Source organism: Gymnoscopelus braueri (assembly GCF_963280865.1).
Source record: "Gymnoscopelus braueri genome assembly, chromosome: 12".
In the NCBI taxonomy this organism is placed as follows: domain Eukaryota; kingdom Metazoa; phylum Chordata; class Actinopteri; order Myctophiformes; family Myctophidae; genus Gymnoscopelus; species Gymnoscopelus braueri.
Genome location: NC_137614.1, coordinates 39,530,913 through 39,545,140, shown reverse-complemented (window position 1 = coordinate 39,545,140; position 14,228 = coordinate 39,530,913). Strand labels below are relative to the sequence as shown.

The 14,228-nt window shown below is 44.4% G+C and overlaps 1 protein-coding gene across 4 annotated transcripts in view; it reads right to left on the bottom strand.

Moving 5' to 3' along the window:
* The window catches only part of LOC308097263 (serine/threonine-protein kinase WNK2), a 53,791-nt gene extending 41,956 nt beyond the window's left edge, over nt 1-11,835 (bottom strand). For all 4 annotated transcript variants that reach the window (XM_080444937.1, XM_080444938.1, XM_080444940.1 and 1 more), the window contains exons 1-2: nt 11,259-11,835; nt 9,954-10,781 (exon numbers count right to left, since the gene is read on the bottom strand). In XM_080444937.1, the coding sequence (XP_080301063.1) occupies nt 9,954-10,604 (651 nt within the window). In that variant the 5' untranslated portion in view covers nt 10,605-10,781; nt 11,259-11,835. The remainder of the gene's footprint in view (nt 1-9,953; nt 10,782-11,258) is intronic.
* Between the last annotated feature and the right edge of the window lie 2,393 nt (nt 11,836-14,228).

Here is a 14,228-nt window from a genome sequence, read left to right as displayed (position 1 = left end):
GTTCGAATCCCGTTAGGAGTTAGGACATAAAAAGTTATGGACTGCAGATTTAATTACATTACAATATACATTCAACTTGGCCCTGCACTTCCACTTGGTGTTTTCAACCACCATTTCCACTCCTTCACTCTATGAGCTCCTCCTGCCTGATCCGTGGTTAACGAGGCCCAGATTAGCAATATTCTGGGCTTATTTTCATTTAAATTGTAAGCACAAAAGCGTGAAGGGGATTATGTTCCAAACATGCCTCGTCAACAGCCTCTGCACTAGAATGTGGTCAGCTCTACTTGGGGTCCCCCCTGATGTGTCACAACATTTGGCTAATGAGATTTAGGCCAAAAGTAGCCCTTTGACAGCAGGAAGTAATGTCGTCGCTGTGTGTTGCGAAACAATAATAACCACATGAACCCTAGGCCTAGTGTCCCTATTCTGGCTGGGGCAAACATTCTGCAAAAATAGCGATAATTAATCTGTACTTTAGCACGTGTCTACTCCTGCCTACAGTATATGATGGTACAGGACATGCTATGAGCCAGCAGATAGATAGAATCCAACTGCATTGTGTCCCATCATTCATGGACTGCAAGAGGATTTGGACGGTAGCCGCGCCTGCCGGCCTGTCATCACCTTTTCTCTGTTAGAGCCTGGCTACGCTGTTGCTCCATTGACAGGCTCAGCTGTAATTGGCTTGCTGGTCTCCAGGGTGACAGAGTGAAATATTTAACATGATGGCGACTGGCACGATGATGTGACGAGGCAGTGAAAAGGCCAAGGGGGAGAGGACTGTAGGTGTTTTTCGCATTGCGTGCATCATCCGGCGACGAGAAGCCTGAAAAGACAAGTGTGCCAGCAGCCCAGCACACAACCACGCCACACCACAGTGAAAGACGACAAACAAACTAAAATACTCTCAGCCAACACCTGCCAAATACCAATACAACAGTCAGGTCTATCAGGCTGAAAGTTACAAGGCCCCTGTGCTGTGGATGTGTTGGGAGTCAGTAAACACAGGCAAAAGGAGGATGAGGAGTCATGACTTATGGGGGAAGCTAAGATGTCTGGTATAGAGACACAGCGATTGATCATATTCACACAGTGGCCATTTTGCTCTTACGTCATGGGGAAACCACACCCCATCGGTGGGCTTTACACAAAAAAAACAAAAACAAAATGTTGTCAGTTATACCGGTGGCTCATGGCACCCGCAATTTTGCACGGGTGTGCAAGTGAGCAATTGCGTCTGGATGGAGGTTACCTGGAGTTCAGCAGCCTGTATTAGGACATGCATACCTCCTAATATAAACCTCTTTCCTTGTCAAAGGCAAAGTACGAAGGCTGCGAACAAGCAGCGCTTTTGTCGCACAACGGACAAAGCAACTAAAATGAACACCGAGAAGCCTTCCTCTTTCCCTAATTCTGCTTATGCAACAGTTCTGATATCTGCCGAGTCATGTTCTGGCTAATTACGTCTACCTGGCAGGAAGAGAGACAGACTTCTGGCATTTGATGGATGGATGGGTTTTGAAAGGGCAATTGAGGTCATTTTGAGCTTAAACAATCCCAATATATTCATGATTAGTATTACAATAATGGATTTAACATAGGCCTCATCTCAGACAGATTCCCAGTCCACCTCCCTCGAGGGCTGCGGTTTAGGCTAGTCTCCAGAGACTAGAGATAAGGCCACAGAAGAGGGCAGTTCTCCGAGGTCTCTAATGTGGCTTTTCAGCTGCTCTCCAGAGGCCCTCCACTGCTCTCAAGGGGTTCAAACGCAAAGCTGCTGCCTAAAGATCAACGTCGTAGGAGGGTATAAGTTCTCTGATCTAACAAGGTTGACCTTTTTCTCTTTAATTTTAGGGATTTAATTATTCACTATAATTAATGAGTGAGCCTCTCTCAGAGGGTTGTTGTGAGGGTTTGTCAGATGACCGGTAGGACTGGAGCATCTGGCTCACGGAGGCCGCCTAATCTCAGTGGTCAGCTCAGGTTCCTCTGTGTTGGTATTGTGTCGTAAGCGTCAGTGTAGAGTCTGGGCCTTTTACCAAAGAACTAGGCCACTTGATAATTATGTTCACATTAAGCAACCAATAGGTTATAGGTGGTTCCACATGAGGCCCATTTTGGTATTAAAGTAAAGTAGCCTGTTATGATTGTTGTGGACTTCTCCAAAGTCAGCAGGATAAACCAAAGTAGTGCCACCCTTCTTTTGGGCTTAAAGGCTCACTTCACCTATTTTAAACCTGGACTTTTTTTTGTTCTAATGTGAGGAGGCAGTGTGAAAATCTGGCATAACACTTAATGCCTTCTGTGTCTGAGAGCTTGCCCTCAAACACACATTTTCGCACAAATAGTTTTCTACCCGCTGTCCACTAACATTTGAATGAAAAGTTTTGATAGGAATTCGAAAAGACTGGGATTCAATAAGTTGATTCACGTTTAATTATGGATTCGATCAAATCCTTTTTGAACCCAACCCTACACAGAGCACACTGGGAAATTATGTGTCAGATTTTCACGGCCTTCTCACAATACAACAATATGATTCAGGTTAAAAAGACAAGTTGCCATTTAAAAAGGATCCCTGGCTATTAAGCCAAATATGCCTGAATACATTACAATTGCCATCTATAACTAAAATGTTAAATTAAAAGCACCTTCAATATTTAAGGTACTTAATAATTTACTTAAAATTGTATAAATAATAAATATTTTACTCAAGGGAGACAACACCTGTTGAAAGTTGATGATGTCATTTGTCCATGTGTGGTCCAGCCCTATGGAATGTATAGAATGTGGGCATGTGCTAATAAAAATGCATTTACAATATTGTTTTGATGCTCATATTAACCTTAACCATAAGTTGTTTATCATTAATACATGCCAATAACATTCCTTAGGGCTGGACCACACATGGACAAATTATGTCATCAACTTGCAACAGGCGTTGTCCCCCCTGAGTAAAAGATGAACTATTTATAAAATAAATAAAAAGGTTTGAGGGCAATTATAATGCATTAAGGCATATTTGGCTCATTATCCAGGGATCCTTTTAACTCCCATACACAGAGCAGGAGTGTTATTTTGCATGGCCAACAAATCCAGAAGCACAACAGCTGCCAGTGACATCCTAAACACAGTGTCCAACCCATACATGCTCAAGCATTACACAAGATACAGTCAGATGGATCCATTATAAATAAAACCCAGGCGAGCCAACACAAGATATTTGGTAACAGCTGTGGTGCTATGATACCCAATTTCACCCATCTGCCCTGGACCAGCATTAACCATGCAAACGTGAATGACCACCATACAAACTAGTAAAACCTAATGGAGCAAACTAGTAAAACCTAATGGAGCCAAAATGCACTAGCGTAAATTAGTAAGTGACAGAATCTGGTGGAGGGAAGACGGTCATAGAGACACGTGACCTTATTCCCAGGCTGTGGTTTGCACTTAAAGCTGCCAAAGTTCTGGCTGGGTGGAGTTGTCCTGGGCTGAACTGCCCAGCAGGGCCTCTCACTCTCGCTTTCTCTCTGCCGTTTTATCAGGCGCTGCAGTGAGGGGGCACTGAGCCAGGGTAACAGCCTTGATTCAGCAGAATACCCTCACCCATCCCAGACTAAACACCACACGGGAGGCAATACAACAACAACTATCGTGGACTCTTCAGGTCTTGCTTATACACTCATTTATGAACAGGCTACACCCAGTTGGACATGATCCACATCGTCACCGTCGGGCACAAAAGCCCATCTCCATAATTAATATTTTTTCATGAATTAATGCCCCATTTAATACTACGACCAGAGTGGGCCTAACACTTAAAACTTTAAAAAAATACGTAAAGAAAAAATACATTAATTGATAATGCACCAGTCTGCCAACCACCAGAGAGAGACTTCAAAATAAAGGTTTCAGGACCACCCGTTACTTTTGTGTGCCCACCCAAAATGTCAATCCTGCCCCTGCTACAGCATGACAGTCTGGCAAAAGTTGTGAAATTAGCTGAATTTTTGTTTAATGACATGACCAATACAGGGACACCAGGTTAACAGTGTGTGTGGGTTTTAAAAATATTTAACCAGAGAAAAGTATTTAGAGCTTGTAACTAAATAACTACAATGGATCCATTGGAACACAGGTTCTTCTTTCCGTATTTTTTTTTACAAGCTTTCTGCCTGACGATATGATCCATATGATCGATATGATAATATTGTAATTGTAATGACGGCCGGGTGCACATGGACATAGAAAACCTGGTAAAGTAAAACATGCAGCCAACAGCATGTGTCAGTGAAGACATTCATTAGAGATCAACAAGCCTTTACCGTTAAAAGTAACCTTTGTCTTCATACTTCAGGAGCTAAGTATGGGGCCACAACCGGATGCTGAGGAGTTTGTAAATAAATGCCCCGAATTCCAAAAGGCATTAACGGTCCTAATGAACTATTGTGACACTAGCCACTGTTGGGGGATGCTGGCACTGTGTAGATTTAAGCTTCTTTCTTTTTTTACCAGCCAAGTAGGGCTGCACAATTAATCAAAAAATTAGATTATAGTGTTCTCAATTACATAATTATACATAATCATATTTCTCAATTACATAATCTCCATTTCACATAATCGTAAAACTTGGCAATTAATTCAAACATCTAATTTGGTCAGCTATTGCACCTCGCCCTCTTCGCCTCACCATTACACACGGGTTAGCGAGCGACCGGGACATTGTACAAACCACCTCCCCATCCACCACGATACAATCACAGACACAACTACATACTATTTGACCAAAGATATGACACTGAGAAGCACAAACGGCAAGCATAAGTCTTACGTCTGAGTTTCTCTGTTGGAAAGGGTGTGTCTGTTGTTGCGGTCTGTGCCATGAAGGAAAACGCAAGAGCCAATGTTCTCAGTCAGATCTAAGGTGAGCCTACAGGGATTTATCTACCATGTGTAAAATGTGATTTCACTACACAAGCCAACAACACATCATGTAGCCCAGTTCTACCAAGCATTATACACCTGCTCATAAACAAGCTCCATGTATTATGTGTTCCGTTTTTAAAACGTGGAATCCACGATCTCCTCAATGATTTCTACAAAACACACAACGTATTGGGTTCCTCATTCAATCACAGTTCTTCCCTTGACTGTCCAATAATCTGTTGTTGTTCCTTCCGGTCACCAAATAGCATTTCTAACCCTTTATGTAAAATGTCTCATGCACAATTGCACATAAGTGTGAGTGGGTGTGCATGCTCCGTATTGATCTGCAAAGGCTTCTTGATTGCACGCCAGAAGATAAATACCCTCCCCATGTTACACATAGCTTCCTTTCCTTCCAGCTGCCCGCCGCAATGATGTCATCAGTCATTTGTGAGTTGCACTGCAGTGGCATGCACATAAATTGTACAATATCCAAGGTCTATACAAAGTGTAGCTAAGTAATGGTTGCCACTTTGTTACAGTCAAACATGCATGCCGGGAAATCTTCTGTGAGCTAGGCAGGCTTTGGTCTCGAGTTTGAGCAGTTACTGTTAAAAAGGCACTTCCACCCTATATGGAGCTGCGCCTGGGAAGGAAAGCACAAAGCAGGGTTGGCAGGTTGGGGTTGGTCATCTGGTGCACTGATACTCTAATGTAGCACACTTTCCTCTGCCTGCTCTGCGATTGTGTTTGTGTGGCTCTGCTATAGTCACTCATATTAGTCTCTCTCTTATACTCCACTGGGATTACCATTTGCCCCTCTTTTTAAATCTCTAGATGATGCTAGCACACATATGTTGCATTCCCAGGTAGGCCTACTGAAATTTTGGGCCCACGGTTTTAAAAACGTGCGCCACCTTTAAATAAACCAGGCCATGAGGCCTACACCCCATTAACTAGGTATCTGCTGAGCCTCCAACAGGCCTGGGCCTCATCTCCCCTGGGTACCGGGTTGGCAGTGACAGAAGAGCTGTGACATGCCTGGAGCAGTGGCTACTGATGAGGCCTTGTTAGTTATAGCCACGAGCCTCCCTGGTCCTGCTCCCATGGGCCTCTTACCACCCAATGGTCTGGAACAAATGACCCACTTGAACAGGTCCCACTTTGTTTTTATTTTTCCATCCCGCTGACCAAGAAGGGGTTGTTGTTGTTAACTGCACACGGTGATATAAAGAGACAACGCCAAAGACTATTATCCAAAACAAGATTAGCTAATCTGGTGTCTGCAGGTGTAAGGAAAATGAGGAAATTAAATGTAAGATGTATTTTTATGCCTCCTAGAATGAAACCTAAGAAGACCAAACTTGCCATGAAAATAAACAACATCGGGACATTACCGGGCACGGGTTTTAACCATGTTGACTGTTGAATTCACTTCTCTCAAGCAATTTATTGTTAAACTTGCCTATGAACCCATGAACCTGCAAGTTTGGTGCATTAGCTACCTTACAGAGAATGCAGAATGCAGAATGTTACCTAGCTTGACTGAATCTGACTGAAGCTTAAAGGAAAAAGTCATACATCTTCTCAGAAATGCTCCTACTGACAGCACTACTGTAGAAAAGTTGCAAAGTACAAGTACCTGCAAACACATAAAAAGGATCCTTCCACTTTAGAAACAAATCAGTTTCTATTGTATTTAGTTTTCTTTCAGTTTATCACATGACAAAACTCAGATTGGGAAACAAAAATAAATAAAAAGGCCTATAAATATTTATTTAAGTTTATTTAAGACTTTTTAAGGACCCATAGACCGTCTATTGTATCCGCTTGTATAACCAGCTGCTTCATGACATCAGGCGTGTCTTTTCGCACACGACGATGACACAAAATGACACGCTTGACGTCGCTGGCATATACTTCCGCATTATTCCACACTATTTATGATCTCCTTACATCAGAACATTTCCCTTTAAGAGCTAAAGCCTTTGGCCAGCAACTCTCCAATGGAGTCATCATGTAAAGACTTGTGTTTCTGTCCAGTTCCTCAGCCCACATACTCTCAGTGGCGAATGAGAAGCTTCATTCCGCTGTCGTGGTGTCATCAGCAGTTCTGCAGAAGCTCAACAGCACAGCAGATCTTATCAGTGAAACAACAAGCCTGTAGCCAAATTCCACAGTCCTGTCTGCACAAAGTCAGAGGTGAACTGGGCGTGTGAGAGTGTGGATGTGCACATAGATCAAATCTACAAGCAAGCTGTCGGCACTCGGCAGAATCTGTACGTTTCCAAAATGGTGATGATAAGTGACAAAGCTAAGACATAAATAGAAACTGGAGAAGTGTTTGTGTTTGACAAACAATGAGAGAGAGATGTATAGATCTGCTTCTCAGGTCAACATCCATCCCCTGTGCCAGGGCCATCCGTGTGATGCCAGCAGCGAGGGCGGAGATGGACGTGAGAGAGAGAGGGAGAGAACGAGATCGACAGTAAGTGAAGGTAAAATTACAGCACACAGATTATCTCTATGCTACGGAGCCATGTGACCACAAGAGTGAGGTACGCAACGGACAATCAGTGTTTCTGGCTTGCACTGAATGATCCCCCAAGCCCCCTGTGGCACTCCAGTTGGCGGCAAACTCAAGGTGGCACCGGTCACATCACTGAAGGAAATGTGAATAACATGGGTATAACCCGTCTGCCCTAAAAGCCACCCAGTGCCCAGATAACACATACGATATGTTGCTGAACGCAAATAAGAAATGAATGATGTGGTGGGCATATATGTAGTCCAATATGTAAATTGGACTCCTCCCTTTTCAGGCTACTACCAACACCAATCTTGTATGACAAGACAAAATCATTAAACATACTGATGAACCTCACTGGGACTACAAACTGTGATGCTCTCATTAGGCAACTCAATGAAACAATGGCTGCACTTTGATGAACGGGACATTGGTCGGACCAGTGTCATGGACCGAATGCAGCCAATCTACAAGCTCACATCACGTTGCAGCTTAAGACACTGTGAGCTATTTTCTGTGCATGACCCAGCACGCAACAAAGAATAAATCACATTATACACTCAGTGTGCCCATTATGGGCACCTATCGTGGAGGCTACAATTAGTTGATTACAGTAGTTTGGCATTGATATCAAAAGACTGCTCGCACTTATTTACTAATGAACCATCAGGTTTGAAATGCAGAATCACGGTTATACATATCAGTTTAACAGCCGATATTAACCAGACACTGTGACTCGGAATCTATCAGCACAAGCACAACTGACTGACCAAAGAATGCAGCATGTGAGATCTGATCGACATGGCCACGCAATCCCTGATCAATTTGCTCTTCAAGTGGAAGAACCAGGAGGCATTCTGATTTCAGATGCAACACACTGTTCAAGTCAGCATAGCCTTTTTTGTTTAACAAGCAGTTTTCCTGTTAAAGGCATCCGTTCAAAGCTCCGATAGAACAAAGAAAAGACAGAGGGCTACACTGATGACAATCTATCTGTGGGGAAATTACCTGTTGTATGACCACAGTACATTTTATATGTACAGTGGCCATTAGGGGGACTTGCAGAATGTGTCACTGAGGAGAAGCAAAATATATGGTTTAATAGCCTCAATATTGTATCATCCGGTGTGTCTAGTTATGGTTGAGTCAGAAAGCTGCCTACTATACACGATGACATCACCACCTGCATGAAGTCATCCTCAATCTAGACATAATCCGAGCAAAACCCCTCCTAGCCAACACCACACCTTCCAAAGTTTTTTCTGGAATTTACTAAAAATCATTGTCTTGCGATTGCTACATGTCACACACACCCGGGTCAGGTCACGTAGGCCACATTCTCTTGCCCTTTGTTTCCGACATACTGGCCCAGCGTGTTTTCGGCACCCAGGGCAAAGTATTCATCGAGGCCACAGGGCCTCGATGAATACCATGGGCCACACTGCTCCCAGCACGCTGCAGCGTACATCAGCTGTTTCCTGTCTGCGTGCCTCCTGTTGCATGGAGGGAGGGAGGCAGGGGGCAGTGCAGCTCACAACCTGCAGTGGCGATGCACTACTGGGGTGGTGCACACACACACACACAAACAAACACCTCATGTACGTACAGTCCATCACAGTGACTGTACATTCCTGACTTGAGTGACAAATAGGGCACATGATTGTATTTACTAATTTAAGAGTACTTCTCTCTTGTTTCCTAATGGCCCAGAGTCTGAATAAGGAAAGCAAACAAGAGGTCAAACTAATGGTACTCTGCCCATGAGAAGGCCAGTCATGCTTACTGTAGTCGCCTTAAGCCTCCTGGGAGAACGAGAGAACAAGAGAGAGACATAATCCCTGCTGCAGTCTCCAAAGGACGGAAATAATTAGTTAATACCTCTGCATAGTCTAAGCTGGTGATTTTCCTGTCTCTTTGTAATGCCACAAGACTAGCGGTTCTCTCCTTGCGTACTTGCAAAACTGCAGATCTCTAGTACAATGCTTGGCATGTGTTTCCAGTACACTTCAGTGACTAATGCTTGTCATTCACTGCGCCAGTGTAAACCATTTAAAATTTAGTGGGAAACCATTTGCACTTGATTCCCTGACCATCGTTGGGCTGATTGAAGTCCCTGCGGTCATCAACATTACTCTGTCAAGATGTGTGAACCCGCTCTGACAGACAGCAGAGAGCAAATAAGAGGGGGTGGGGGGCTTCCTGTGAGAGAGGGGTCCAATACTCCACTAATGGAACTCTCTCAGGGAAAAACAACCCATGTGTCATCGATCATAGAGAATAGGGGTAGACAGACTCATCTTCACCTTAGTAATAATATCCTTTATCACTAGCCTTAGTTTAAAGTGGTTGCATAGCTAAGATTATTTTCTTTCGCACATATTTTTCCTCACCCACTGAACGAATAAGTCCTACCTGACATAGGACTAAGTGGTGTCTAAAATGCAAGACATTGGAGGATTTAATTGGGTTAATGGTTTTCCAAATCCTACCATACCTGCAGCTCACACCAGGCAACTTCAACCCAGGTATCGGTATCCAGGCCCTTGTACACAGTCTTGAACGACCCTCTGCCCAGCTCGATATCAAACTTGAGGAACCTTCCTCCCGGGGACGTAGATACAGCTTTCATCTCAGCCTCCTCCTCGTTCTCCTCGCTGGGGGCTTTGACAGCAGTTTTTCCACCATCATTACATGCAACGTTCAACGTATCTCCACCTTTCTCCCTTTCTTCGTCAGCGCTGGCGCTTTCTGTTGCGCTGTCTTTTTGCCCACCTTGACTCTCAGTGCTAGAACCCTCCTGCAACCTGGAGTTGGTCACCAGTGTCCTGTCAACAATTGTACGCAGGTTTATGTTCAGGATCTTACTCTTGTTGTCACATTCAGGTGCCTCAAATGCCTGTTCATCCGAGTCCGAGAACCATAAACTTCTCCTGATGAATCTCTGATGCACAATCCGCTGATAACTGGATGGAGGGTATGCGCTGGGGTCACTGCCACCTCTCACTAGAGTCGAGTCCATATTATTGACATTTCCAGGACTTATGGTCTCATACATATTTATGTTGAGTTCGCATTGAGAGTTAGGTACTGCTGGAGATTTCAATTCTTCGGGGGTCTCCGAGCTTGAATCCTCCCCAGGCTCCATGGTGATAGGAAAGTTCAAATCACTTACACTTCCAGATGGAATGAGCCATGGCTAGGAGTGTCCAACACAGGAGTCAGAGCCGAATACCTGCAGCGTCCACTCGGTGACGCAGTTTTCCAGCATGGGCCCGTATCAACATCGGGGTGGATGTCATGAGGTTTCATCAAATCCCAGGAGCTGCAAAATAATGTAGCAGAAAAGCAGATAAATAACACTATAGCCAACGATTAGCTGGGAGCTTAAATTTGACGTGTGTCGCTTCTCGTGGGGATTAAGCGTGATGTCAAGGAGAATAAATCAGGATAGCCTAACTAACCTGGTGAAAATACAAAGCCAGGACAAGTGGGAATGATGGTGTTATATCTTTCAAGCAGTCAGTATCAAACAATAATGCGTAACATTAAGTATAACGGTGTCGCTTTCCGAAAAGCCCTGATCTACAAGGCAACACAATTCATCACTTGACGCTCGAGCGGTGTTGCCTTGTAGATCATGGCTGTTTAAACAGACACGCCAATTCCACAGTGTCGTTATAACTTCAATAATCAACAGTCATTTAGCCATCTTTAAAACGTTAATTCCATTCACAAACACTGGAGTAGCTATATTCCAACCCACAGTGGCTGTGTTGGGTGAATGTGTGACACGACTTACCGGAGGAAAACCCGACCTTTACGGGGGGGAAAAGAGGGTCCAACACCAACACCAGAACAGCGGCAGGTTGACTGACCAGCAATGATGTTATTATCGCCAGTCCAGGGCAGGACTAGCATTCCACGAACACACGCACACCGTCCACATATCCTCGTTTTCGCAAACTATATTATCCAGAAGCGATGCGGAGTTGTAGACCACAGGCTACAGCCCGCGCTCACGAGATAACATCACAGAAAATGTTGGCAAAACGCGTTGTATTGTATTATTTCCCGCAGTCAGAGAGTCCTCCTCGCACCTCTGTTCTGTCCAGTGCGGTAAATAAGCGTCTCTTCAATATGTCTTCGCAGCTGGAAGAGAGGCGTGTAAATGAGCAACCAGTCGGTGTGGCAGCACAGCAGCGCGGTGGCTCCTTTAAGAGAGAGATGGCAAGGCAAAAACGCGTTCGTTCGTCTAAAATAAAGAAGCCGCGACTAATTGAACACCGACTTTAACTGTTTTCGCTGGTTCGCCAGCGGTTCTGCTCCTGCTGCTCCTGTCTAAAACACAGCAGATAATAATGATGACATGCCGGGTGGTGAATCGCGACAAAATGTGCTTCCCCATCCAGCCCCACTTGGTGGCTCCACGCCCCTGGTAACGACCCCGGAGCGGAGGAGGAGGACCACCCAATCACAGCACGTTGTGAGGAGAAGCCACGCCCCTGGTAACGACCCGGAGCCGAGGACCACCCAATCACAGCACGGTGTGAGAGGAGGCCGCACCTCCTGGCTGCCGTGCTGCTCGGTGTCGGTGCAATGAAGGGAACACATCCAAACACTAAAGTGGTCTCACTCTCTAGTGTCTACATTAAGAATATGCACAGTTAAATGGATAAAGGTGAAAATGAAATCCGCATTTATGCCTTAGCTCCTTCATACCACCCCCCCCCCTCTCTCTCTCTCTCTCTCTCTCTCTCTCTCTCTCTCTCTCTCTCTCTCTCTCTCTCTCATGTACAACTCTCTCTCTCTCTCCCTCTCTCTCCAACTCTCTCTCTCTCTCTCTCTCTCTCTCTCTCTCTCTCTCTCTCTCTCTCTCTCTCTCTCTGAGCAACACACTCAGTACTGTCAGTAGGCCTATCACTATCTTAGTAGCCTAAAAACATACAACAATGGGCCTAGTAATAACCGTGGAAATGTGACTATTCTCAGATTACGTTGCTGTTCTCTTGATCCATCACCACTTGCCGGGGCCTTTGAATTGAACTTTGCAGCTACAGTTTATGGAGAACTAGTGATGAACGCGAGCGTCAACAGAGAAAGTGGAACGGAGGTAAGACATTTGAGAACCATGCTTCGATAAGAGGAACAATTGCATCAAGTTGTAATGCCCGTCGCTTTTGAGTAGTATATTTAACTTCCAGCCGACCTCATTTGAAAGCGTCACAGCTTTCTTTGATGAGAACAGCATTGTTGATCAAAGACAGCCTGAGACTGATAGGATAGAGCCTATCAAGGTATTGATTCATCTATTGATTCTCAGTTTCCTTGCCCTCTGCTGAATAGTTCCTGTCTTCTCTTGCCATATGGGCTCATTGCAAAAAAATTAATTAATACAAATAATAATAATGATGGTGGGAAAGTCTAATTGGGATAAAATAGTCAGGCAAATATCATTATGTTTGTTTTTGATCACTGCAGGCTTGGGTGACAGTGACAGACTGTCTTTCTGAGGAGTGAAGTATTGTTGGCACCCGAGTGCCCTGCTGAATAATGAATATTGCCAATTGTTTCCACACACACGCACACGCACACACACACACACACACACACACACACACACACACACACATACACACACACACACACACACACACACACACACACACACACACACCTTATGTATTTTACTTTGTTTATTGTTATCTGCTTATGACTATTTTCTTAACTTGTGATGTGACAAGTTACATGATGTGATCCCCCTCTCGCACGCACGCACGCACGCACGCACGCACGCACACACACACACACACACACACACACACACACACACACACACACACACACACACACACACACACTTCGTTCTGTAACAGAATGTGTAGTGGTGATAAAACTGTTAAATTTGTGTTTTTTGTGTGTGTAGAATATGTAGTGGTAGTAGTTATCAGCAATTAGCTGTGAACAGCATGTATGCATGTATGAGTATGACCGAAATAAACCTGTCATTTATTTGTCATAATACTTGGCTTACATAAAAAGCAAAACAAATGCACACAATGTAACATCTTAATGACTACTCTCCTAACAGATCCATTTAATTTCAGGGAGGTGTGTTTGTACCTGAAAAATGAAAGAACTAAATATGATTTAGTTCCTGCAATGTGTCCCTGCTTGACTTTCACTGTGTGTGTGTGTGTGTGTGTGTGTGTGTGTGTGTGTGTGTGTGTGTGTGTGTGTGTGTGTGTGTGTGTGTGCGCGTGTGCTGTGCATGCGTGTGTGTGTGTGTGTGTGTGTGTGCGCGCGTGTGTGCATGTGTGCGCGCGTCTGTGTTTTTGTTTCTGAGTGTGTAAGTGTCGAGACACAGAGAGGGAGAGACGGCGGTAGGTAAATATAGTTCCTTTAGCCTGTCCCAGCTCTGTGGAGAATCCTGACGCTCGATAAAATGAGCAATTGGTGTCATTTACAATGTGTCTCCCAGCAGTGTCAGTCGATAACAGAGAAATTGATCCATGGGCATTTTGAGGATTGCAGTTCGTCTCGTTTTCACCCAACGCAAGCAATAAAATCCTCTGTGATATTTTCACTCACAAATGTCCACTTGGTTCCATTTGTACACTCTCAGAGTTACATGAATGGATGAATTAACTCTGAGGATTTTACTGTGCAGAAATGTCTCTGTGCACATAATTCCCCCGCTCACATTCTTGAACCTTGCCTGGTTTCCGTCTCCGTGTGTGACTGTCACTAGGTTTTACATCCCAAGTTCGAG